At 52.4% G+C, this 22,996-nt stretch overlaps 1 protein-coding gene across 1 annotated transcript in view; it reads left to right on the top strand.

Moving 5' to 3' along the window:
- MAP2K6 (mitogen-activated protein kinase kinase 6) overlaps positions 1-22,996 on the top strand; it is a 48,767-nt gene that overhangs the window by 21,690 nt on the left and 4,081 nt on the right. The window contains exons 2-10 of the mRNA XM_038157233.1: positions 7,906-7,972; positions 8,850-8,898; positions 9,658-9,771; positions 13,078-13,197; positions 13,719-13,835; positions 14,255-14,306; positions 16,819-16,946; positions 18,016-18,093; positions 19,991-20,130. Coding sequence (XP_038013161.1) covers positions 7,906-7,972; positions 8,850-8,898; positions 9,658-9,771; positions 13,078-13,197; positions 13,719-13,835; positions 14,255-14,306; positions 16,819-16,946; positions 18,016-18,093; positions 19,991-20,130 — 865 coding nt within the window. The remainder of the gene's footprint in view (positions 1-7,905; positions 7,973-8,849; positions 8,899-9,657; positions 9,772-13,077; positions 13,198-13,718; positions 13,836-14,254; positions 14,307-16,818; positions 16,947-18,015; positions 18,094-19,990; positions 20,131-22,996) is intronic.

A 22,996-nucleotide genomic window follows, 5' to 3' on the forward strand; every position in this document is an offset into this window, starting at 1 on the left:
GTTGGAAAAATTCACCACAGCCATAAAAATGCTCTTGCCTTTCCCACTCTTGGGGACAGAAAGGAAAAGAAATAATGCCTTAATTCAGATATTAAGGTGCGAGTTGCAGTGTGGACGCCGTGGGGCCATGAGCTGGCTGTGCCAGCAGCCACCAGCTGTGCCAGCAGCTCCGTGGCATCCAGAGCAGAGGGGGAAGCCTGGAGCTGGGAGCCACCTGGGCCCCAGCACCGTGGCAGGCTCGGCTCCATTCCCCAGGCAGCCCAGAAGTGTTGTTAAGGAAACACAGCTCAAGTTTGCTGTTTCCAAGGAGTTGTTGCAAACAGCCACGAGGCGAGACACAGATACAGAGGTGTGGGGAATGTCCCTGTCCTGTGCCACCATCCCCGGGGCAGCTCCCTTTGCTTCCAGCAGATCCAGCTGCAGTGATGGAAGGGCAGGCAGTGGCACTTGGCCACTCACTGGCAGGGCTAAGGAGAGAGCAGCTCCCTCAGGTTTCAAGGAGAAAAATAAAGCACAAATCCACCTCATCCCATCCCTTGGCCTTTGGTTGAAACTTCTGCAGCTTTTAAACATCTCTTGCACATTAAATTCTTTTTGTGGCTTAATGAGGGGTCCTAAAGCAGATTTTCAGGCCCACTTTGTGTGTCATTGGTGCTTGCATGAACACCTGGCTTCTGGTTTTCTCCAGAAATGAGGGCTTGGCTCAAACTCTGCGTTTGCAAACTGGGTGGTGGGCACAGCTCAGCCACTCGCCCAGCCTGTCCCTGGCACAAAGGGGATTTAGGCACCTTTACCAGAATGTTGCCAAGGCACCCAGCCCAGCCATGGGGGCAGAAGGGCTGAGAGAACTTCCCTTGTGCCTCCCCACCACGGTCACCAAACCACTGTCACCAGCACCCCCCTCCTGTCACCTGCAGCTCCCTCCCACAGGCATCTAAATCCAAAATCCAGAGCCTGGTTCCACACTTGGGCTGCCCAAAGGGCAAATTTCAAAGGGTTTCATTTGGAGCCCGTGGGGGGGAGGTGGAGATGCCACATGGGGGAGACACGTGGGGATGTGGCCACAAAACCCAGCACAAGAGGCTGCTTGAGGAGCGTACCCCCTTCTGTGTTCTCTTTGAGGGCTGGATTTCCATTTCAGAAGGAGTCCTGGTGCAGCTCCAGCAGCAGGCTTCTCCTCATGGAGAGTAGACTTTGTTATCTCTGTGTATTTTCATTTTTCAGCTCGGCAGGGAGCCCTGGGCTGTGCTCATGGCCCTTGTTTAGTCTGGAGTGGGCAGTGTTTGACCGTGGGGACACCAGGAATGCTCCTCTCACCCTGGCCTGGGGTGTCCCCACGTGGGGGGGAAGAATTTAATTCCTCGGGGGAGAGACCTGGGCAGGATGAAAAGCTTCAAACCTTGAGCTCTGGGCAGTGGTGACGAGCTGGTGCTGGGGCAGGTGACAGGACATCCCCAGCCCTCCCACTGTGCCAGGGTGCTCTGTGGAACAACCATGAGAATCCACAAATAGAAATAATGAACCCGTGAGATCATTTGTAATACTTGTTAAAAATATTTTTTTTTTCCACTTCTTTGGTCATTTTTGGTCATTCTGTCAAAATATTTTTAAAATTTAAGGTTGCTACACCTACAGCAGCAGTTGCTCCAGGTGACCCTGCTCCGCCCTGGGTGCTGCTTTGAGGTATCAGTGTTTGTGTCCAGGAATTTCTCAGAGATTTGGGTTTTTCCGGGTGTCCTGCAAGGCTTCAAGTTCTCTTTGGCAGCACCAAACCCACCACGGTTGCTGAAATGTGGCTGAAGCAGAGCTGGGGGTAAAAGAAGCCCTTTGCACTTGCACACCGAGGCTTTGCACGAGGAACTGTCTCCTGCTCAGCATCTCCAGGGTGGCTGGGACACAAAAGAAATAATCTGAATTCCTTGGTTTTGCCAGAACTATCTGGACTGGGAGCTTTGCAGCTAAGTCATGACCGTGGGTCCTGTCCCTCTGCAAAGTGACACTTCAGGATGGGGCCAGGCTTTGGTTGTGGAGCCTTGGGAGCTGCCCGTGAGCTGCCAAAATTCACTTTTCTTCCATGGAAACCCACCAAACATTCCCAGTTTGCCCTCATTTTTGGGGCAGGAGTTTGCTCACACGGAGACTGCAGCTGATAGGGGAAAACCAGATCATTTAGCTTTCAGAACCTTCCAAGAAATCGCACAGAAAATCCTTGGGAGAGACAGGAATCGTAAATGAGCCACTTTTATCTCCTAAAAAATAGGGGAAAGAGGCATTTCCTGCCTGGGAGATTTTACCAGCAAGTTAGAAGCCTAAGAGCGTTGTTTGAAAGGAAATGTTGCTACATGGCCATTGAACACATTTTTAATAATAAATTGTGGTGAAGACAGAACCAGTTAATATCCTTTGATGGAAATAGGAGCTTTTTGTGGCAAGGAACCATTTATTTTGGATTATATCATAAAAAGCTTCTGACTGCAGTGAAAAGGCTGGAGACTGGGATTTTCCTTCAGAAGTCAAAGTTTATTTTCTGTTACAGCCCGTGTGGGCAGCAAATTCCTCTGTCTTCCCTTTCTTTGTTATTCTCTGTCCTTTTCACTGTGAAATGCTGAAGTTTCCTTTTTCAATTAAATATTTCTCTTTAATTGAGGGGGGTTAACAGCATCCATCCCTGTGCTCTGTCAGTGGGAAGAGGTTCAGGAGCCCCTTGGAAATGTGCTTTCCTCCCCTCCCTCAGGAATTGGCTTTAAGACCTTCCCAGGGAAGCGTTGGATGTGTTTTCATCGAGTCAGGGTTTCTTTTTCCTGTCCCAGTTTTGCTCTCAGGCTTGCTTTGGTTCTCGGGGTTGGTTGGGCCCTGCAGGAGCAGTCGGGGTCGGTGCTGGGGCACAGGAGCTTCCAGGGATGCTGCAGCCAAGTGCTGGCCTCAGAACCCCAGAATCAGGGAATCATTAGGGCTGGAAAAGCTCTCCAAGCTCACTGGATCCAAACATTAACCCAGCACTTCCGAGCCCACCACTAAACCCTGCACCCACGTGCCACATCTGCTCAGGGATGGTGATGCCACCACTGCCCTGGGCCCTCTCCCAGTGCCTGGCCACCCTTGCGGTGAAGAAATTCCTCCTAATTTCTAATCTGGACCTCTCCAGGCACAGCTTGAGGCTGTTTCCACTCATCCTGAGATGGAACTTTAATCTGAACCTCCCAGGCACAGCTTGAGGCTGTTTCCTTTCATCCTGAGATGGAACTTGCAGGAAAGGCTTTGTAAAGGTGGCGCCTTCTTCAGCACCAGGTTCTGTATTTACTGTGAGATTTGTTTTTTTTTGTTGTTGGTTTTTTTATTTTTGCTAAAAGAAAGTAGATTTAAGCTTCTGCTTAATGTCACAGATACCCTGGGAGTTTTGTTTATCAAAACTGGATTCTGGAGATGTCTCTCAGCATCACTCCAAACCAGGCTTGGTTTTTTCTCTCCCTCAATTATTCTTAAAACTTGGCTTTTGAGTCAAGTGCTTGTGGATGTCTCCGTGTGCCAAATTGCAGGGAGAGCTCTCAAATGAGCTTCAGCTCGAAGGCTCGGGGACCAGCAAGGCTCCCGGGGTTGTTTACACAGAAAATTCATGGTTTTTTGGGTGCTGGGGAGCAGATGCACGATCCCATCTGCTGAACCTTCTGCACCTGGAGCTGTGTGTGGAGGTTCACTGGGGCTTTCCTTGCTGCAAATGCCCGAGGGTTGCAGTAAATGCCCTCTGCACTGCTGGGGTGTGCCCCAGGCTGGAGCCCTGGGCTGTTGTTTGGTGCCTGAAGCACCTGGAGCCTGTGTGCCTGCCATGGGTGGCTTCTGTCTTTCAGTCCCTGAGCTGGGGACTCCTTTGTTGAATCACCTGCTTTTCCCAGATTTGCAATCTCCAAAAGCTCAGATGGGGCTGAAAAGGGGCCACAAGCGACACAGACCGGCAGATAAACACACACGGTGGCTTTGTCCAGGAAACAAAGCTAAAAATAGTAATGATTCATAAAAACACTGCAGAAAATGCTGTTTTTCTGGTGCATGGAACAGGTACCATCCAATTCTGTGTGTTATTGAGCTGCCCCCACATTTGGAGCTCCTGTGCAGATGATTTTAATGCTCCCAAGCTGATGTCTGCTCTGGCAAAGTGGGGGATTTTATTTTGACACGGAGACACTTGCTTGGCAGTTCCTATTGAACAGAACTGATCTTGAGACTTCCAAATATTCTTTTCCTTTAAAAAAAAAAAAAAAGCCTTTAAAGTAGTGTGTTTGTGTTTGGGGAGAAGGTCAGTGGTGTGAGCTGGACTGTTGAACTCCGGAGTGAAGGAGGATCCTGGTTCCTGCAGCCTGTTGGGGTGGTTCTGCTGCTTCTTTTGGTTTTAGAGCAGTGCCATGCTCAGGATTGCTGCTGCTTCCTGCAAACCACTCACAGACCTTGGCCCCAGAGGCTTGGAGAGACGAGTGCTCTGCATGTTGGAACAAAAGGAGCTCAGAAATGTGGCCTGATCCAGTTAAAACCCTGATTTCAGCCCAGGATTCATTACTAACCATCAAGTCAGCACAGCCCCTCACCATCCACACACCTCTGGCTGCTGCAGGTGCAAATCCTGGCCGTGGCAATTCCCATTTCCCATCCCTCCTCCTGGTGCCATCATGAAACCCATGTCTTATTCAAGCTGCTGTTGTTGCTTTCTGCTTTCTTGAAAAGAAAACCCCCAAGGAACGTTAAACTCTGCCTGTGCCTTGGCAGCTCGAAGGCATGGACAGATTGTGCTTCAAAAAAATGGCAAAGTTTCAAAATATTGTGTTCTGTGAAGAGGAGACAAGGCAAATAAACTCCCCAAAATGCAGATTTTATTTCTCTAGGAGGAAAGGCTTTTGGTGTTTATTTGGGTTTGGCTTTTTGCTCCCTGGTTCTGCTGACACCACTCGTGAACCAAGAGAAGAGTCAGTGCTGCACAACCTGCTCTGGGTCCAGTTGAAATCAGTTTCATTTCCAGTAGTTTCATTTTCTCCCTCCCACAGCAGGTCCCTGAGCCTCGGGGACAGCACAGGGGGTGGTGCAAGCAAAGCCACGAAGGATAAGTGGAAAAAAGGGAATAACAGCGCAAATGCCTGTTTGTTGTTTGCTTTCGGTTGTGTGACTGCAGCAGAGTCAATCCTTGGGGTTTGCCAGGAGGAGCTGCTGAGTGCTCACAGGGACAGTTCAGCCCTAAAAGAAGCAGTTATGTCCTCGACAGGCAATTTGGTGGATTTTTGTGTCTTCTTTTCCACGTGCAAAATCAGTTTGGGGACGCTTTTCCTGTGCCTGCCTCGTTTCCTTGAGGATGCAGAGAGGTGGCTGGGGTGGCAGCTTGGAGAATGCCAGAGGAGCAGGGATTTTGTTGGCAGGGGATTTGTTTGCCTGCACTGCCAGACCTGTATTTTTGAGATTCCTTGTTTTGGATGGCGTGCCAGCATCCAGAACAGCTCTCCCCATTGAACATCCCCCAGATCTGAGGTGCACCTGGCCCAGCTTGGGCAGGAGAGGGAATCTGGAGCTCCCAGGCTCCAAAAATCAGCGTGGCTGCCCAGCAATGCCTGACTGCCCATCCCAAAATTCCAGCACAACCCAAGAGGAGCAAAACCCCAGATTTTCCACCCAAAGAGTCCCGCTCATCCTGCATTGAAAACTCAACAGAATAAAAATTTGCTGGCGATCTCCAGTGTTCAAACCAGAGATGGAGGAGAGCTCCTTGGGCAGGAGAGGGAGTTTGGAGCATCCAGCAGAGCAGGGCTTGTTCCTCACTTCTGCTCCCTGGATACAGCCAAAAATCTGGAAGGAGAAGGGTCAGAGAGCAGCTCTGCTCGCTGTAGGAATTCCTCCACTGGTTTTCAGAATTGTTTTTGCTTCCTTACACACCGGCTTTTACTTTTTGGGAAAACTCAGAGCTGTTCTTTGTTCTTGCTGCTTTTATTTTGCTTTTCCTGTGTGAGCTTGGGAGCTCCTGGGAGCAGAGAATTGTCTTTTTTTTCCATTCTTTTTTTTTTTTAATATTTTTTTTCCCTGTGTGCACTCACAGCTCTGTTGATTCCTAATCCCAGCAGTGAGTGTGCACAGGGGTTCCCAATAAATGCTGTTCCCACGAGGTGTCAGCTGGGTTCTTGCAGCCTGCCCCATCCTGGAATGACTTTGTCAAAAGGAGAGAGCATGATCCCATCTTTTGGAGCAGATGAAGAAAAAAAAATACTAAAAAAACCCAAAAAACCACTAAAAATGAAAAAAAAAACCAAACAAAACAACACCAAACCCTAACAAAAAAAACCCAACAAACCCTTAAAAAAACCCCAAACAAAACCCCAACAACAACAGCAACAAAACAACCCAAAAACCAAAACTCTAAAAAAAAAAAAAAAGCTAATTTGAATTGATTAATTGATTCCTACAGGTCATTTTCCTCCCGAGTGCCTGCCCTTTGATCCAGCACCCCTCTGGCACTGGGATGCACGGGCATCTATTGATGTGTCAAAAGGAAAAACAAATTCAGACGTGTGGAGGTGAAGTTTGAGAGAGAGGGTTGGGAGCAGAGTAAAACTGCTTAAAAAAATAGTAATTAATATAAAATATTGGATTAAAAATGCTGAATACCTCAGTTGCATGCTTGTGCCTTTTTGGGGGGAGATGGACCAAATTATAGGTGAAGTTTATGGATGGACCAAAATATAGGTGAAGATTGAGAGAGAGGGTTGGGAACAGAGTAAAACTGCTTAAAAAATAGTAATTAATAGAAATTATTAGATTAAAAATGCTGAATACCTCAGTTAGATGCTTGTGCCTTTTTGGGGGGGGATGGACCGAAGTATAGGTGAAATTTGAGAGAGAGGGTTGGGAACAGAGAGTAAAACTGCTTAAAAAAATGAGTAATTAATAGAAATTGTTAGATAAAAAATGCTGAATACCTCAGTTAGATGCTTGTGCCTTTTTGGGGGGCGATGGACCAAAATATAGGTGAAGATTGAGAGAGAGGGTTGGGAACAGAGTAAAACTCCTGCTTAAAAAAAAAGGCTAATTAATAGAAATTACTATATTAAAAATGCTGAATACCTCAGTTAGATGCTTGTGCATTTTTGGGGGGGATTTTATTACCCAGCCAAGCAGGCAGATGTTTCCCTTGGGGTTTGGTGCCATGGGTGATGTTTCCAGGTTGTTTTCTCCCATGCTGAAATGGGGCTGGATCTGTGCAGTCATAAAAAGCTCCTTGTGGTTCTCTGCTCGGCCTGGCTCTCGTGGCTGCTGCTTTGGAGCCCCTTTCCAGGAGAGCTGCAGCTGAGCTGCCTCACATCTTGAGCTGCATCCAGCTCAGGAAAGCTTGGCTGGCCAGTGTGAATAGAAACAAATGGCTTTGGAGCCTCCAAACTTGAGTTCTGCTTTATTTTTGCTGGGTTTGCACAACTTCAGTGACCAGGAGATGAAACGTGCAGTTGAACAGAATCACAGTCTGCACTTTCAGGTGCAATTTTCAGCAGATGTTTCATCCTGCCAGGGTTTGAAGTTCTGTATCTGGAATGGTTTTAAATCTGAGAAGTGTTTGAAGGGTTCCTATGTGGGTAGGAGGAGAAATACCTTTCCCTTTGCATGTTCTCCTGGCCTGCCTTTGCCAGAGCTCCTGCCTGTTTTCTGGACCAAGCTGGCAGGCAGAGCTCGCAGGTTTTAATGAAACCCTGCTGAACAAAGGCACTTTATGTTTGAACTCTGTGCCCCGAGTCTGCCCCACCAGCCTGGCTGGGCATTGCTGTTAAATGAGCTCAGCAAATATAGACAAGCTGTGTTTTGCAAATTAACCCCAAACAAATCATACCAAACAACAACCACAACCAAAAAAGTGCCTTTCTTTACCTCTGCCTCTTTCGTGTTTCTCAGGCAAGAAGAGAAACCCTGGGCTGAAAATTCCTAAAGAAGCATTTGAGCAACCACAGACGAGCTCCACGTAAGTCTGCAAGCACTGGGGCAGAATGAAAAGCAAACCACGAAGCCCAGCTGCCTTCCAGCCTTGGCTGGCACCTGGATGGAGCTTGGAGCACCCTGGGATAGTGGAAGTTGTCCCTACCCGTGGCAGGGAGCAGAATGAAATGATATTTAAGGTCCCTTCCAACCCAAACCGTGCAGGGATTCTGTGGTGATTTCACAGCCCTGGCTTTCCCCAGGGGTCTCTAATGCATCATTCAGTCTCATGTGCTGCTGGATGATGCAGTAAAAGACAAAAAGATAAAAAACAGAAGAAAAAGATAAAAAAAGAAAAGGTTAAAAACCAGAATGGGCCCCCGTTTCCACTGGTGTGGCACTTTGGCCACCAGTTTGGGCAGCAGGCGTGTGGTCAAGGCATGAAACTCATCCCCTCCCCTGCCTACTCAGCCCTCAGAAGGAATCCCTCTGTTTTTAAGGCACTTTGTTCACCTCCAGCCTGCCTGGCTTTCTTTGCTTCTGTGGATTGAGTGTTTCTAGCCTGTCAGCCCGTGCTGTGTGACTCAGGTGGTGATTTACAGCAGGTTGGGATGCTCCTGCCCATTTAATCCACTTTTCCTGCAGGCTGGCAGAGGTTTGGTGCTTGCCACCTGCCTTGTTTCACAGTGAATCCCTCTGGGCTCCTGCAGGGGCAGGCTGGCTGTGAGAAATGCCAATTCCAGTCACTTTTTCCCTTTTTTTGGGGTGGCTTTGTGGATCTGTTGCTCCTGCAGAGCCAGGAGGCTGCTCAGGGCCGCAGGGAAGGTGTGAGGGCATGGCTTGGGGGCTGGATTTAGTCACTGAGGGAAAATCCATCTTTGTAGGGAATATTTCAAATCTTTTCCCTTTTTTTTTTCATGCAGACCACCCAGAGATCTGGACTCCAAAGCCTGCATCTCTATTGGTGAGGAGGTAAGATTGAGGCACCTCTGGGACCAGAGACCATCCTGGGCTGGCTGCTTGTGGGATGGCTTCACTTCAAACCCCCAAAAGGGCAGAGAATTAAACAGCCAGCTGTTATAATCAACACAGCCCATTTTACCTGAAAGAAAAGCAGCTGCTGGAGGAATAAAAGCTGAGAAGATCCAGCCAGGGAGCTCCTGAGCTCTGGGGGCTTGCGAGCCACGTGCAGGCAGGAGTATCAAAGTGGCTCCTGGTGTTTGTGCTCCTGCAGCCAGGGCTGGGGGGGTGGCAGCCCAGGGTGGGCAGCTGGAGCTGCTGGCTGGCACTGCCCAGCACTCACCCTCTGCCTCCCCTGGCACGTGGGCTCCCTTCATATTTTCCACCCTGGAAATTCCTTCCTTGCTGTGCTAAGGTGCAGCTAATCCCCTGGAAATGACCATTCTCAAGCAAGGGGGTTGCTAACAGCGTTGTTTTACTCTCCTCTGCAGTTCCTTTGCTGATTTAAAGCCTTCACCCAAAGCATTTCTCTTTGTTCATGTTGAAGGTCATCTCCTCAGGGGTTGAACTCAGGCTGCTTTTGGGGGACAGCAGGGCTGCATTTGGGGGACAACAGTGCTGCACTTGGGGGGCAGCAGAGCTGCATTTGGGGGACAGCGGGGCTGCACTGGGGGGCTGCAGGGCTGCATTTGAGGAGCTGCAGGGCTGCACTGGGGGGCAGAGCACAGCACAGCACAACCCCCCAGGACACTGCTGCCTTTTGTCCCGCAGAACTTCGAGGTGAAGGCCGATGACCTGGAGCCCATCTCGGAGCTGGGCCGAGGTGCGTACGGGGTGGTGGAGAAGATGCGGCACATGCCCAGCGGGCAGATCATGGCAGTGAAGGTACAGTGAGCCTGGGGGCTTCTGGCCTTTCTGGGGTGCTGGGCACACTTGGATCCCCCTTGTTCCTTTCCTGACACTCGCTGCTTTCCTCGTGCTCTTGCCACGCAGGGAGGTTTGGGTTCTTGAAGCAAGAAAAGGGGGGTGCTTTAAAAGCGGGGCGCTGCAGCTCTGTGGTGCATCAGTCGTTGTTCACCTTTATCCACAGTTCTCCTGTTTGCCCAGGATTCAGTACAGCATCATCTCTAATGGTGTAGGAGACTGGGAAATGCCCCTTTTCCACAGCCACGGGGAACCCACGCGCTCTGGGGCCCTCTGTTGTGCCCAAAACCTGCTCTGGAACAGAGCTGCACTCCAAAAATCCCAGCTTTCCACCAGCCTGGAATTTGCTTTCCTGCTCCTTTCTCCTCTCCCAAGCCACTTCTTTCTTTTGGCTCTTGCATAGAGTGGTGTTTGCAGGGAGGAGCAAAACCACCATCATTTTTAAAATATACACACACCTATAAATTTCCATATTTTTTCTGCTGTAGCCCCTCAGATTCCCTTCATAATTATAAAGAGGAATAGATCCAATTGCACAAGAGACTCTTCTCCATCTGGGGCTTTCTCAGACTCCTTGGAACAGGAAGTTTCTGTTGGGATGTTCACATTTTGCCTGCCATCCACAATATTCCTGTTTGCCTAGGATTCAATACACCATCATTTAAAAAAAATACACATACCTATAAATTACATACAACATAAATTACACACATTAAACATACATACATATCAATTTACAGATTTTTTCTGCTGTAGCCCCTCAGATTCACTTCACAATTAAGAGAAGAATAAATCTAGTTACACAAGAGACTCTTCTTCATCTGAGGCTTTCTCAGTCTCCTTGGAACAGAAAATTTTTGTTGGGATTTTCACGTTTTGCCTGCCATCCACAATATTCCTGTTTGCCTAGGATTCAATACAGCATCATTTTTAAAATATACACACACCTATAAATTTCCATATTTTTTCTGCTGTAGCCCCTCGGATTCCCTTCATAATTATAAAGAGGAATAGATCCAATTGCACAAGAGACTCTTCTCCATCTGGGGCTTTCTCAGACTCCTTGGAACAGGAAGTTTCTGTTGGGATGTTCACATTTTGCCTGCCATCCACAATATTCCTGTTTGCCTAGGATTCAATACACCATCATTTAAAAAAAATACACATACCTATAAATTACATACAACATAAATTACACACATTAAACATACATACATATCAATTTACAGATTTTTTCTGCTGTAGCCCCTCAGATTCACTTCACAATTAAGAGAAAAATAAATCTAGTTACACAAGAGACTCTTCTTCATCTGGGGCTTTCTCAGTCTCCTTGGAACAGAAGATTTTTGTTGGGATTTTCTCGTTTTGCCTGCCATCCACAATATTCTTGTTTGCCTAGGATTCAATACAGCATCATTTCTAAAATATACACACACCTATAAATTTACATTTTTTTCTGCTGTAGCCCCTCAGATTCCCTTCATAATTATAAAGAGGAATAAATCAAATTGCACAAGAGACTCTTCTCCATCTGGGGCTTTCTCAGACTCCTTGGAACAGGAAGTTTCTGTTGGGATTTTCACATTTTGCCTGCTGCAGTGGGATCTTGACTCACGGCAGGCTTGTAGATACCATCATGAAAAGTTTTCACAACAACAGCCTAGACTCATAAATTTGGAGATTAGGGAAATGGTCATGGGAAAAACTGTAGTTTGGGAAGGGCCAGTTTTTGCTTGGCTGAAGTTTAGTTTCCTTTCAGAGTAAGAGAAAAGATCTGGAAGCTCTGAGCAAACTCGTTGCTCCTCACTTGTGGGTAGCTTTTGCTGTGGGTGCTGGCTGGGCCAGGTCCCAGGACCTCTGTGCTCTGCATTTGGTATTTTTGTTTGCTTTGGCGTTGCCCAGAGACCTCTCTGAGGGCGAAGGAAGGTCTGAGCAGGGCGTGGCAGGGGCACTCGGGCTCTCTGTGATGCTGAGCCGTTTGATTCCGGCCCATTCCTGACCTCGGGTGGCTTTGGCAGCCTGGAAGGTGTGTGTGACCTGTGTCTGCCCTGCTGAGGTGTTTGGCAGCCAAGGGTCTCCAGGTGTTTCACACCAAGGACATCTCTTCCTGGGACACTGGGAAATGCCCCTTTTCCTCAGCCATGGGGAACCCACGGGCTCTGGAGCCCTCTCTTGTGCCCAGAACCTGCTGCTGCTGAACAGAACTGCGCTCCAAAAATCCCAGCTTTCCACCAGCTCAGAATCTGATTTCCTGCTCCCTTCTCCTCTCCCAAGCCACTTCTTTCTTTTGGCTCTTGCACAGAGAGTGGTGTTTGCAGGGAAGAGCAAAACCACCAGTGCTGAGAAGACCCCTGGGTGCTCCTGCACCAAAGCTTAGAATTGAACCCAGGATTTGATCTGAGACTTTGGAAAAGGCTCCAAACTTAAGTGCTAGAAGTGAAAATGTGGGTTTATAGTTTGAAGCAGAGACACGTTAAGTTCAGAAGAAAGTTTAGAGTTTCAGGGTGTCGTGGTTTGAGAGGAAGTGAGTTTAAGATGTAGGAAAAATAAAAGTAGTTACAAAGGTGAACAAGGAGTTTAGAATGCAGTACTGTGGGTTTGTGTGTCATAACATGATTGGCTCAGGAAGCTCACACTGCAGCATGAGTCCATAAGGCAAAATATTGAAGGATTGGGTCAATATTGTATTTTGTCCCCATGAGGGGACCCTCATGGCAGGGAGGAATGATGAATCTGACTCCATGTTCTCAGAAGGCTGATTTATAATTTTATGATACTATATTATATTAAAGAATGCTAAACTCAACGATACTAAAGAATACAGACAGGACACTTACAGAAGGCTAAAGGATAATAATGAAACTGGTGATTCACTCCAGAGCCTGACACAGCTTGGCCCTGAGTGGCCAAAGAGTGAAAACAACTCCCAGCAGAATGCACTGGAACAATCACCTGTGGGTGAACAATCCCCAAACACATTCCACACCAGCACAGCACAGGAGAAGCAAATGGGATAAGAATTGTTTTCCTTTTCTCTGAGGCTTCTCAGCTTCCCAGGAGAAGAATCCTGGGCGGAGGGATTTTTCAGAGGATGTGAATGTGACAGGTTAAAACCATAAATATCCTTGTAAATCCCCCGTGGGTGCTGGGCTGGGGATGTGCCTGTGACACAGGTGGTGACAGAGGGGTGGCACGGGAGGCGCTGGGAGGGTCCAGGTGTGGTGCCAGGGCCCCGGGGCAGCCAGCCTGACCTGCTGTGCCCCGCAGCGGATCCGAGCCACGGTGAACAGCCAGGAGCAGAAGAGGCTGCTGATGGACCTGGATATCTCCATGAGGACAGTGGATTGTCCCTTCACTGTCACCTTCTACGGGGCGCTCTTCCGAGAGGTGAGGCTTCCTGGGGCTGAATTGCCACTCCTGCACTCCTGCAGGTGCCAGGGGTTTAATCTCCACCTGGACATGGAGGTTTTAGTCCTGGCCTAAGGATGTGTCACTTACTGTGGCTGTGGGACAGTGTTAAAATTGCCCTGGCTTGGTTTCGTCCACGTGGAAAGCTCTGAAAAGCAGGATTTACTGAAGAGCTTTAAGCACAGCTCTGCAGAACTGAACTGACCCGGGCTGAGCATTGGGAGCCTCAGTTCCTGATAACTTTCTGGGCTCCTAAATCACCGTGGCTCTGCTTTGGGAAGAGGATGCCCTAAATGGTAGGGAATGTGCACAGCACTGAATTCCAGAGAGGGAAAAGAGAGCCCAGGACAGCTTTGAATGGGTTTAAAAAACCGAAAAAGGGAAGGGGAAGGGGAGGAAAGGAGAAAGGGAAGGGGAAGGGGAGGAAAGGGGAAGGAAAGGAGAAGGAAGAAGAGATGTTTTGTTGAAATCTCTGGGTATCTGCTGGCTTTACTCTGCAGGGAGATGTGTGGATTTGCATGGAGCTGATGGATACCTCACTGGACAAATTCTACAAACATGTCATTGACAAAGGCCTGACGATTCCCGAGGACATCCTGGGGAAAATCGCAGTCTCTGTGAGTAGCAGCAGGGTGAGGAGGGCAGGGAAAGGGGTTTCTCTTCTAGGCCAGGTCCTGCCTGACCTGAGCTCCCTGCTGGGGAGGAAAAGGGTGGCCCATGTGGCCATTCCCATGGCTGGTCTGAAGTGCTGTTGTTCATGAGCCATCAATGTCCCCATCCACACACATGGTGGAGAGCTGGCCCAGTGTGAGCTGTGGGGAGGCTCCTGCAGCTCCTTTCCCTTCTCACCGAGGTCCTGGAGCCCCCAGGAAGATCCCTGGGTGCCCACCAACACCTCAGGCTGCTGGCAGGGTGCAGGACTCCTGGGGGATGTGGTTTTCCTGCCCTCCTGGCAGGTCTGGGGGTGAAGCCAGGTGTCATTTCCTCCTCCTCGTGGTGCTGCCAGCTGTGACTGACTCTGGATTTGTCGTTTCAGATTGTAAAAGCACTAGAACATCTGCACAGCAAGCTCTCCGTGATCCACCGAGGTGAGTGCCAGGCACACACTGCCCTGCTCTCAGCCTGGCAAGGGCTCCCGAAATACCCCAGAAAAAGTGAGCCTTTGACAGCAGAAATGCTCCCCAGCATCTCATGACTTGCAGCAAAACCCAGGCAGAGGAGATGGCTGCAGTTTGCTCCTTAAAATCTGCCTGCTGCTCCCAGCGTTTCCCTGAAGGGGAGGAGGAGGGGCTGGCAGAGGAAGGGCTGCTTCCCCAAACCCATGGCTAAACCCTAAACCCACGGTGGGCTTCATCACCTGGGGGAAACTCAGCCTTTTCCTCCTTTCTCCTTGGAAAGCCTCGGAGCAGGCTGTGCCCAGGCCTGTCCCCCAGCTCCATGGCTCTGTGCTGATGTGCAGTGGGAGGGGATGTTGGAATCCTGGTGGCTGCTGGGAATTTTGGGCTTTCTGTGCTGCCGGGCTCTGACCCCCAGGAGAACACTGCACTGACCTGAGGCCCTGGAGAAGCTCCCAAAGTGCAGTGACAGAGCTGGGATTGTGGGTGTGGAGTTTGGATAGAAGTGTGTGATATCACAGGGTGGAAAAATTGGTGTTTAAAGGTTTAGAATATAGTAATACATATAAAGTTTTATATATATAAAGTGTATAAGTTTTATATGTAAAACTCCACAAGGGATCTCCCTGCCAGCCTCATCCTCCTGCGCTGCTCCAGCCATCCTCACCCTTCTGTGAGCTTCGCTGAGCAGCAGTGCAGCAGAGCAGTCTGACAGCTAAACCAGCCTCAAATCAAATCATAAATTCCCTCCTTAAACTCCTCTGGTGTTTTCCCCTCTGGAGGATCTCAAAGCTGCCGTGAACACACTCAGAAACAAATCTGCAGTTGCTGCTTGACACCTTTATTTTTAAAGGGTCCTTTTCAATTTGTCACGAGGAGGAAAGAGCCCTCCCTGGGGTGTGTGAGTGCCTGGGCAGCAGCAGAGATCAGCTGGAGCAGGCTGTGGCACTGGCTCTGTTCTTCCTGTGGCTGGGGCTTGAGTTTCTGCCTTCTGTATCACTCACAGGAGGTGGGAAGCCCCTCTTGGCTGCTGGGTTTCTGTGTGAACTGGTTTGATTTCCACTGAAAATTGTCTTATTTCAGCCTAGTGACAGATGGGTGAGGATTTTGGATGCCTGATTGCAGAATGCTGATTAGAGAGCAGATGTTAACGAGCTGTAAACACACAGTTCTAATAAGCAGGGCTCAAACACAGCTTCTGGCATCCTTCAAAGGGTGTTTCAGCTCTCCCAGTTAATTCTTTATCATGTGGAGACACAGGATCTTCAGGAAGTGACCTGTTCTTTCTGGGTGGCAGCAGGGAAAGGATTGCTCCCTTAGGAGCATTCCAGAGAAAGCAGGGTCACCTGTGCTGGAATTCCATTTGGGATTCGCCTCAGAGAGCAACTCCCTGCTCTGCAGGAGAGCACCTCCCTGGGTGTCACCTCCTGGCATCTCTGGGTGCCTTAATTCCCCTTTCTGCTGGGGATTGGAGCTGCCCTCAGGAGCCTGATGAGCACACCAGGGATTTGTAGAGCCATGGTGGAAGAGAGAAATCTGGCAGCAACAGAGAGATGAGACTCTGGCCTGATTTCCATGGGGTGTGCAGCTCCCACTCTGCTGCTGCTGCTCACGCTGCAGTCGGGCTCTGTATCCTTAAAATCAGAGGCCAAAGGGTTCTGAACCTTTCACCCTTGTCTCAGTTTACTGCTCTCTCCTTCCCCTGCAGCCCTTTCACCCTTTCCTGCCCCACATCCTTCCCCCATGGGTTTTTCCTTTTGCTGGCATGACTCCAGACCCACGGGGCATTGCCAGAGCTGCAGCCCTTTGCAGACGCCCCACAGGATCACCCTGTAGAATTCACCCCACTGGATGACCCCATAGAATTCCCCCCACAGGATCACTCCATAGAATTCCCCCCACAGGATCACTCCATAGAATTCACCCCATAGGATCACCCCGTAGAATTCACCCCACAGGATCACCCCGTAGAATTCACCCCACAGGATCACTCCATAGAATTCCCCCCACAGGATCACCTCACAGAATCATCCCACAGGATCACCCCATAGAATTCATCCCACAGGATCACCCCATAGAATTCACCCCACAGGACCACCCCACAGAATCACTCTCTAGACCCACCCCACAGCATCACCCTCCAGGATCACCCCCAGCCCCGCGGAGCTGCTCCCTGTGAGCCCCCTGGTGTCTGTGGCCATTCCCTGAGCAGTGGGATGCGATGGTGGCGTGCAGAGTCACCTCCTGCTGCCCTGGATCAGGGAGGGGGGCGTGTGAGTGAGGGGACACTGGCAGGACACACGACAGGCCCACGAGGCTGTCACCTGCGCGCCCCACAGCCGCAGCCAGCGGGTTTTTGGCACGCCTGGAGCACCTGGCTCCGCTGGCTCCTTGTGCCCTCTGCTGCTGAACCCTCTGTGGCTGCTTGTGCCTTGGCCCAGCACCCCCACGTGACAGTGACTGTGGTCTGTGTTCCTTCTTGCAGATGTAAAGCCCTCTAACGTGTTGATCAATACGCAGGGGCAGGTGAAAATGTGCGATTTTGGGATTAGCGGTTACCTCGTTGACTCTGTTGCTAAAACCATGGATGCAGGATGCAAACCCTACATGGCTGTAAGTTGAGCAGCTGCCTGGGGAGTAGCCAAAGGAACATGAGCCTGGGGGGGAGGATCAGCCTCCAGCACCTCCCCTGGGGATTCCTTTGGGTGGCCCTGAAATTATTGTGTTGGCAGGGTGCCCTGATGAAGGCAGGAATGATGAATCTGACCCCATGTGCTCAGAAGGCTGATTTATTATTTTATGATACTATATTATATTAAAGAATGCTAAACTATAGTAAGGAATACAGACAGGACACTTACAGAAGGCTACAAAGATAATAATGACACTCGTGACTCTCTCCAGAGTCTGACCCAGCTTGGCCCTGAGTGGCCAAAGAGTGAAAACAGCTCCCAGCAGAATGCAATGGAACAATCACCTGTGGGTGAACAATCCCCAAACACATTCCACACCAGCACAGCACAGGAGAAGCAAATGGGATAAGAATTGTTTTCCTTTCTCTGAGGCTTCTCAGCTTCCCAGGAGAAAAATCCTGGACGGAGGGATTTTTCCAGAAAATGTGAATGCCACAGCAGCCCTGAAGTGAAGGGATACAATCCCCTTGGGAGGGGAGGCAGAGCTCATGGCTCAGAGCTCAGGTCACATCTCCTGGGCACGCCTTCCTGCTGCCCTCTCACCTGCCTGTGACACCTCGGGGAAGGTTCTGGAATTGCTTCCCATTGCCTGGTTGCCATTTTCCCAGTAGTGTTTAGCATGGGGAGGAAGAACACCCAGGGACTGGCTGCCTCGGCTGCTCCTGGGAGCTGCTGTGCAGGATTCACCCTTCGTGGAGCACTTGACCAGGGTGGAAACAGTCCTGGAGAGCTGAGGCTTGTCACCCCCTTTGTGCCAGCTGTGCCAGGCCAGCTCCCCCAGCCCAGCCCCTGGTGCAGGTGCCACCAGCTTCTGGTGACCCATTTCACTGCCTGCCCTTCCTGGTGAGGATGGGGACCGGCTCAAGCAGGAGGGTGGCGTGGCTGTGGGGGCTAAGGGGGCTGGGCTGCCACCCTGAGAGACCCACCTGGGCGTGGGCAGGGCACCGGGGGCATCCCTGCTCCTCACCCTCCTTTGTCTCTGTTGGCAGCCGGAGAGAATCAACCCGGAGCTGAACCAGAAGGGATACAGCGTCAAATCTGACATCTGGAGCCTGGGGATCACCATGGTAGGGTCACCTGGGGAGCACCATGGCAGGGTCACCTGGGGCTGCCAGGGCTGTCACCTGGGGATCACCGTGGCAGGGTCACCTGGGGATCACCATGGCAGGGTCACCTGGGGGCTGCCAGGGCTGTCACCTGGGCTGTGACCATGGCAGGGTCACCTGGGGCTGCCAGGGCTGTCACCTGGGGATCACCATGGCAGGGTCACCTGGGGATCACCATGGCAGGGTCACCTGGGGCTGCCAGGGCTGTCACCTGGGGATCACCGTGCCAGGGTCACCTGGGGATCACTGTGGCAGAGTCACCTGGGGGCTGCCAGGACTGTCACCTGGGCTGTGACCATGGTAGGGTCACCTGGGGGCTGCCAGGGCTGTCACCTGGGGATCACCATGGCAGGGTCACCTGGGCCTACCATGGCAGGGTCACCTGGGGGCTGCCAGGGCTGTCACCTGGGGATCACCGTGCCAGGGTCACCTGGGGATCACCATGGCAGGGTCACCTGGGGCTGCCAGGGCTGTCACCTGGGGATCACCGTGGCAGGGTCACCTGGGGCTGCCAGGGCTGTCACCTGGGGATCACCGTGGCAGGGTCACCTGGGGGCTGCCAGGACTGTCACCTGGGCTGTGACCATGGTAGGGTCACCTGGGGGCTGCCAGGGCTGTCACCTGGGGATCACCATGGCAGGGTCACCTGGGGCTACCATGGCAGGGTCACCTGGGGGCTGCCAGGGCTGTCACCTGGGCTGTGACCATGGTAGGGTCACCTGGGGGCTGCCAGGGCTGTCACCTGGGGATCACCATGGCAGGGTCACCTGGGCTGTGACCATGGTAGGGTCACCTGGGGGCTGCCAGAGCTGTCACCTGGAAATCACCATGGAAGGGTCACCTGGGGATCACCATGGCAGGGTCACCTGGGGGCTGCCAGGGCCACCACGAGGGCTCGGTGTGGCTCATGGGTTCACTCTCCTCCCCGCAGCGGTCCTGGTGGCACGGGCTGGGAAGGGGACGAGCTCAGGAAGGTGCCCCAGGGTGCAAGGGAAGGAGGAGGGAGCAGCTCCGGGCTGCCGTGCGCTGTGGAGCTGCAGCGGCCGGGAGATGGCAGCATGGGCTAAGGCATGGGGAGCACCATGCTTGCATTCCTGCACAGACAGTCCTCCAGCGCTCAGCCATGCACAGAGGCCCCTCGGGAGAGCGGGGACGGGGGGATGGGGGGCACCCAGGCAGTGTTTTGGGGAGTCCATCTGCTCCCAAAGGCCGGTTACCCTGGGCAGGGTGGGGCTGGTTTGAGCTGCCAGCCTCTCCCGGGGGGTTCTGGCTGGGGGGTGACAGGGATTGCCTGTGGAGCTGGCTGGGGCTCCTCCAGCCTCTCCTGTGTGCTGGGGGAGGATAAGCAATATGCCGTGGCCAGGTGGGCTGAGGAAATCCTAGAATCCCAGAATGGTTTGGGTTGGAAAGGGCCTTAAAGATCATTTCATTCCACCCCCTGCCATGGGCAGCAACACCTTCTACTACCCCAGGCTGCTCCAAGTCCTGTCCAACCTGGCCTTGGGCACTTCCAGAGATCCAGGAGCAGCCACAGCTGCTCTGGGCACTCTGTGCCTCACCACCCTCACAGGGAAGAATTCCCTCCTAACACCTGATCTATATCTCTCCTCTTTTAGTTCCAAACCAATCCCCCTTGTTCCATCACCGTTTGCCCCCTCTCCCTCCTTTCTGGGATGCCCCTTGAGGCACTGCAAGGGGCTCTTAAGATCTTGCAACGTTCCCACCTCGCTGAACACCCCCCTTTGTGTGGATCCGACAAAACCACACCCCTGGCTGGGCGCGGGGCCATCCCAAACCCGTGGGGCGGGTGGCTGTGGGTGTCCCCTGTCCCCTGCTGAGGCGTGGCTGTGTGTTGCAGATCGAGCTGGCCATCCTGCGCTTCCCCTACGACTCCTGGGGCACGCCCTTCCAGCAGCTCAAGCAGGTGGTGGAGGAGCCCTCACCCCAGCTCCCAGCAGAGAGGTTCTCAGCGGAGTTCGTCGATTTTACCTCGCAATGGTAACATTTCCCCTCTTTCCCTGGCCCTGCTCACCTTCACCACGTCTCCACAGGCAGCCCTCCACCCCGGTTTTGGGCAGAACTTTCCCTGTGCCCCCGCTGGGCGCTGTGCAGGTGCCTGGCACACTGCAGTGCTGGGGGGACAGTCTGAGGGCAGGCTGGGCTCGTGGAGGGGACACAGGGGGTTTAGGAGGCTCCTGGCCCTGATTGTCCCCACGCCAGCAGCACAGGGGTGCTGTGAGCAGCTGCAGCCAGGCAGCTCGTGGCCCTGCGTGTGGAAGGGAGCAGGGTGTGGAATGGCTGCATCCTGACTGGGGGCATGTCACAGCACACGGCACAGGGGAGACAGCCACAGAACACAGAGTGTCACCATGCTGCTTCAGAAAGATTCAGCCCATGCAGAGGAACACCAGAAGGCTTCAAGCATCCACCCTTCTTGTTCTTCAGCCCAACCTTTTATGCCCCTGATGTTCCTGCATTGCCCCTGTGTGCCCTCTGCTCCCTGGGTGGCTGCTCAGCACACCTGGGCACTCCATGGCTCACTGCTGTCAGTGCTGCTCACCTGCTTCTCACAGCTGCACCCACTGGGGATGAGGCTGGGCCACAGCCCCACTGCCAGGGACCCCAAACTGTGTGCCACACACAGCCCCAGTGACCCCAAACTGTGTGCCACACACAGCCCCAGTGCCAGTGACCCCAAACTGTGTGCCACACACAGCCCCAGTGACCCCAGACTGTGTGCCACACACAGCCCCACTGCCAGTGACCCCAGACTGTGTGCCACACACAGCCCCAGTGCCAGTGACCCCAAACTGTGTGCCACACACAGCCCCAGTGCCAGTGACCCCAGACTGTGTGCCACACACAGCCCCAGTGACCCCAAACTGTGTGCCACACACAGCCCCAGTGACCCCAAACTGTGTGCCACACACAGCCCCACTGCCAGTGACCCCAGACTGTGTGCCACACACAGCCCCAGTGCCAGTGACCCCAAACTGTGTGCCACACACAGCCCCACTGCCAGTGACCCCAGACTGTGTGCCACACACAGCCCCAGTGCCAGTGACCCCAAACTGTGTGCCACACACAGCCCCAGTGACCCCAGACTGTGTGCCACACACAGCCCCACTGCCAGTGACCCCAAACTGTGTGCCACACACAGCCCCAGTGACCCCAGACTGTGTGCCACACACAGCCCCAGTGACCCCAGACTGTGTGCCACACACAGCCCCACTGCCAGTGACCCCAGACTGTGTGCCTACAGGGGGACACAGCTCTGAGGGCAGGTTTTGCCCCGTGGTGGCCCCCTCTGAGCAGTCTGTGTCCCTCTCCCCGGGCCCTGGGGCTGCTGCTGGGCTTTCCCCAGCCCTGGGAGCTGGAAGCAGCAGGAGCCCTTGGCTGTGCTGCGGGAAGGGGCTGGAGCTGCTGTCTGCAGCTGCACAGGGAGCTCAGGCAGCCCCTGCCCTCAGCTCCAGCCTCCTGCAGGGTGGGTGTTCCAGGCAGGCACTGCGTGCCCCCCACCCGCCTGCCAGGCTGGCTGCTGGCTCTGCCTGGTGGCCACAAAGGGTGGCAGATGGACAAACAGAGAAATGTGAGACTGTTCTGAGCTGCCAGCAGCAGGGCCAGGGCTCTGCCGTGCCCCAGGAAGGGGACTGTCAGCTGCTCCTGCCCGGGGACTCTCAGTACCCACGTTTAGATTCCTCGGAGTCTTGTTCCAGTATGTTTTCATGTCCCTGTGCTCCAGCTGCTCAGCTCCTGCCCCGCGCTGGGGAATGGCTGCCGTGCCCACTGTGCCCTGGCTCCGGGAGGGCGGAGCTGCCTTGGCAAAGCCCTCTCCCAAGATGCCCCCCATTCCTGCTGAGCCCACGCTGAGGTCTTGGGGCAGCTGCTGTCCCTGCAAACAGTGCTGCTGGCTCTGCTGCTCGCGCCAGGCAGGCTGCTCCTCTCGGGGGATTTGCTTCTCCAAGCCCTGTGTCTTGCAGCCCAGGCTGTGGCTGCTTTAGGAGCTGCATCCACAGCCACTGTGGGGAGCACGTGGTGATTCCTGGCTTTGCAAATCCTGTCCTCCAGGGTCACTGGAGATCCCTGACTGCCAGCAGAGCGGCACGGGCTTGGAATGGTGAACTTTGCACCAGTTTTGTGTTATTGGGGTCTGGGAATTCCTTCTGATACTCATCCAGGTCACAGCCACTCCATCAAGCCTGGCTTAGGACCGTGTTTATCCATCTGCTGCCTGCAGTCTGATCAGCTGTAGGCACTGCAGGAAGGTCCCTGGGGTATCTGAGTCAGGATCGGATCCCAATATAACTCTTCATTCCTGAAAATTTACATCGATTTCAGTAACTTATCACCAGATTTCCTGCAATTAGTAACCTGGGCATGAACTGGCTTCGTAGAGGGTCTAAATTAAGAGAATTGCACCAGATCTGGACACGGCTAACCTTCAAATTCACCTTGTCTTGGCTGGGGCTGCTGCTGAGCCGGGAGGATGTGACACATCCCGTGCCTTCGGGCCGGCGCTATTGGCACGTATGGGCCCCAGGTTCCTCTGTTCATTCACAACATGACACTAAACACGAGCCCTCTACACACAAGCAAGCAGGAAATATCTATTCAGTGTGTGTCCTCTGCTTCCTCTGGGCCCCAGCAAATCCCAGCAGAGGTTCTCACTTTTGTTTTGCTCAGTGTGACACCTTTTCCCCGCCACCGCCGCGTACGTGTGTGAAGATCTTTTCAAGTTGCTCCAAGTTTCTTTCCCCTAAATACACTGCCAGGAAGTGAGTAGAGATTACGTCCTGTCTTTTAAAAAGCTATTTTCTGCTGGAGGGAAACCAAAATAACTTCCAGCTACAACCCTCCAGGGCCA

Source organism: Motacilla alba, chromosome 18, assembly GCF_015832195.1.
Source record: "Motacilla alba alba isolate MOTALB_02 chromosome 18, Motacilla_alba_V1.0_pri, whole genome shotgun sequence".
NCBI lineage: Eukaryota > Metazoa > Chordata > Aves > Passeriformes > Motacillidae > Motacilla > Motacilla alba.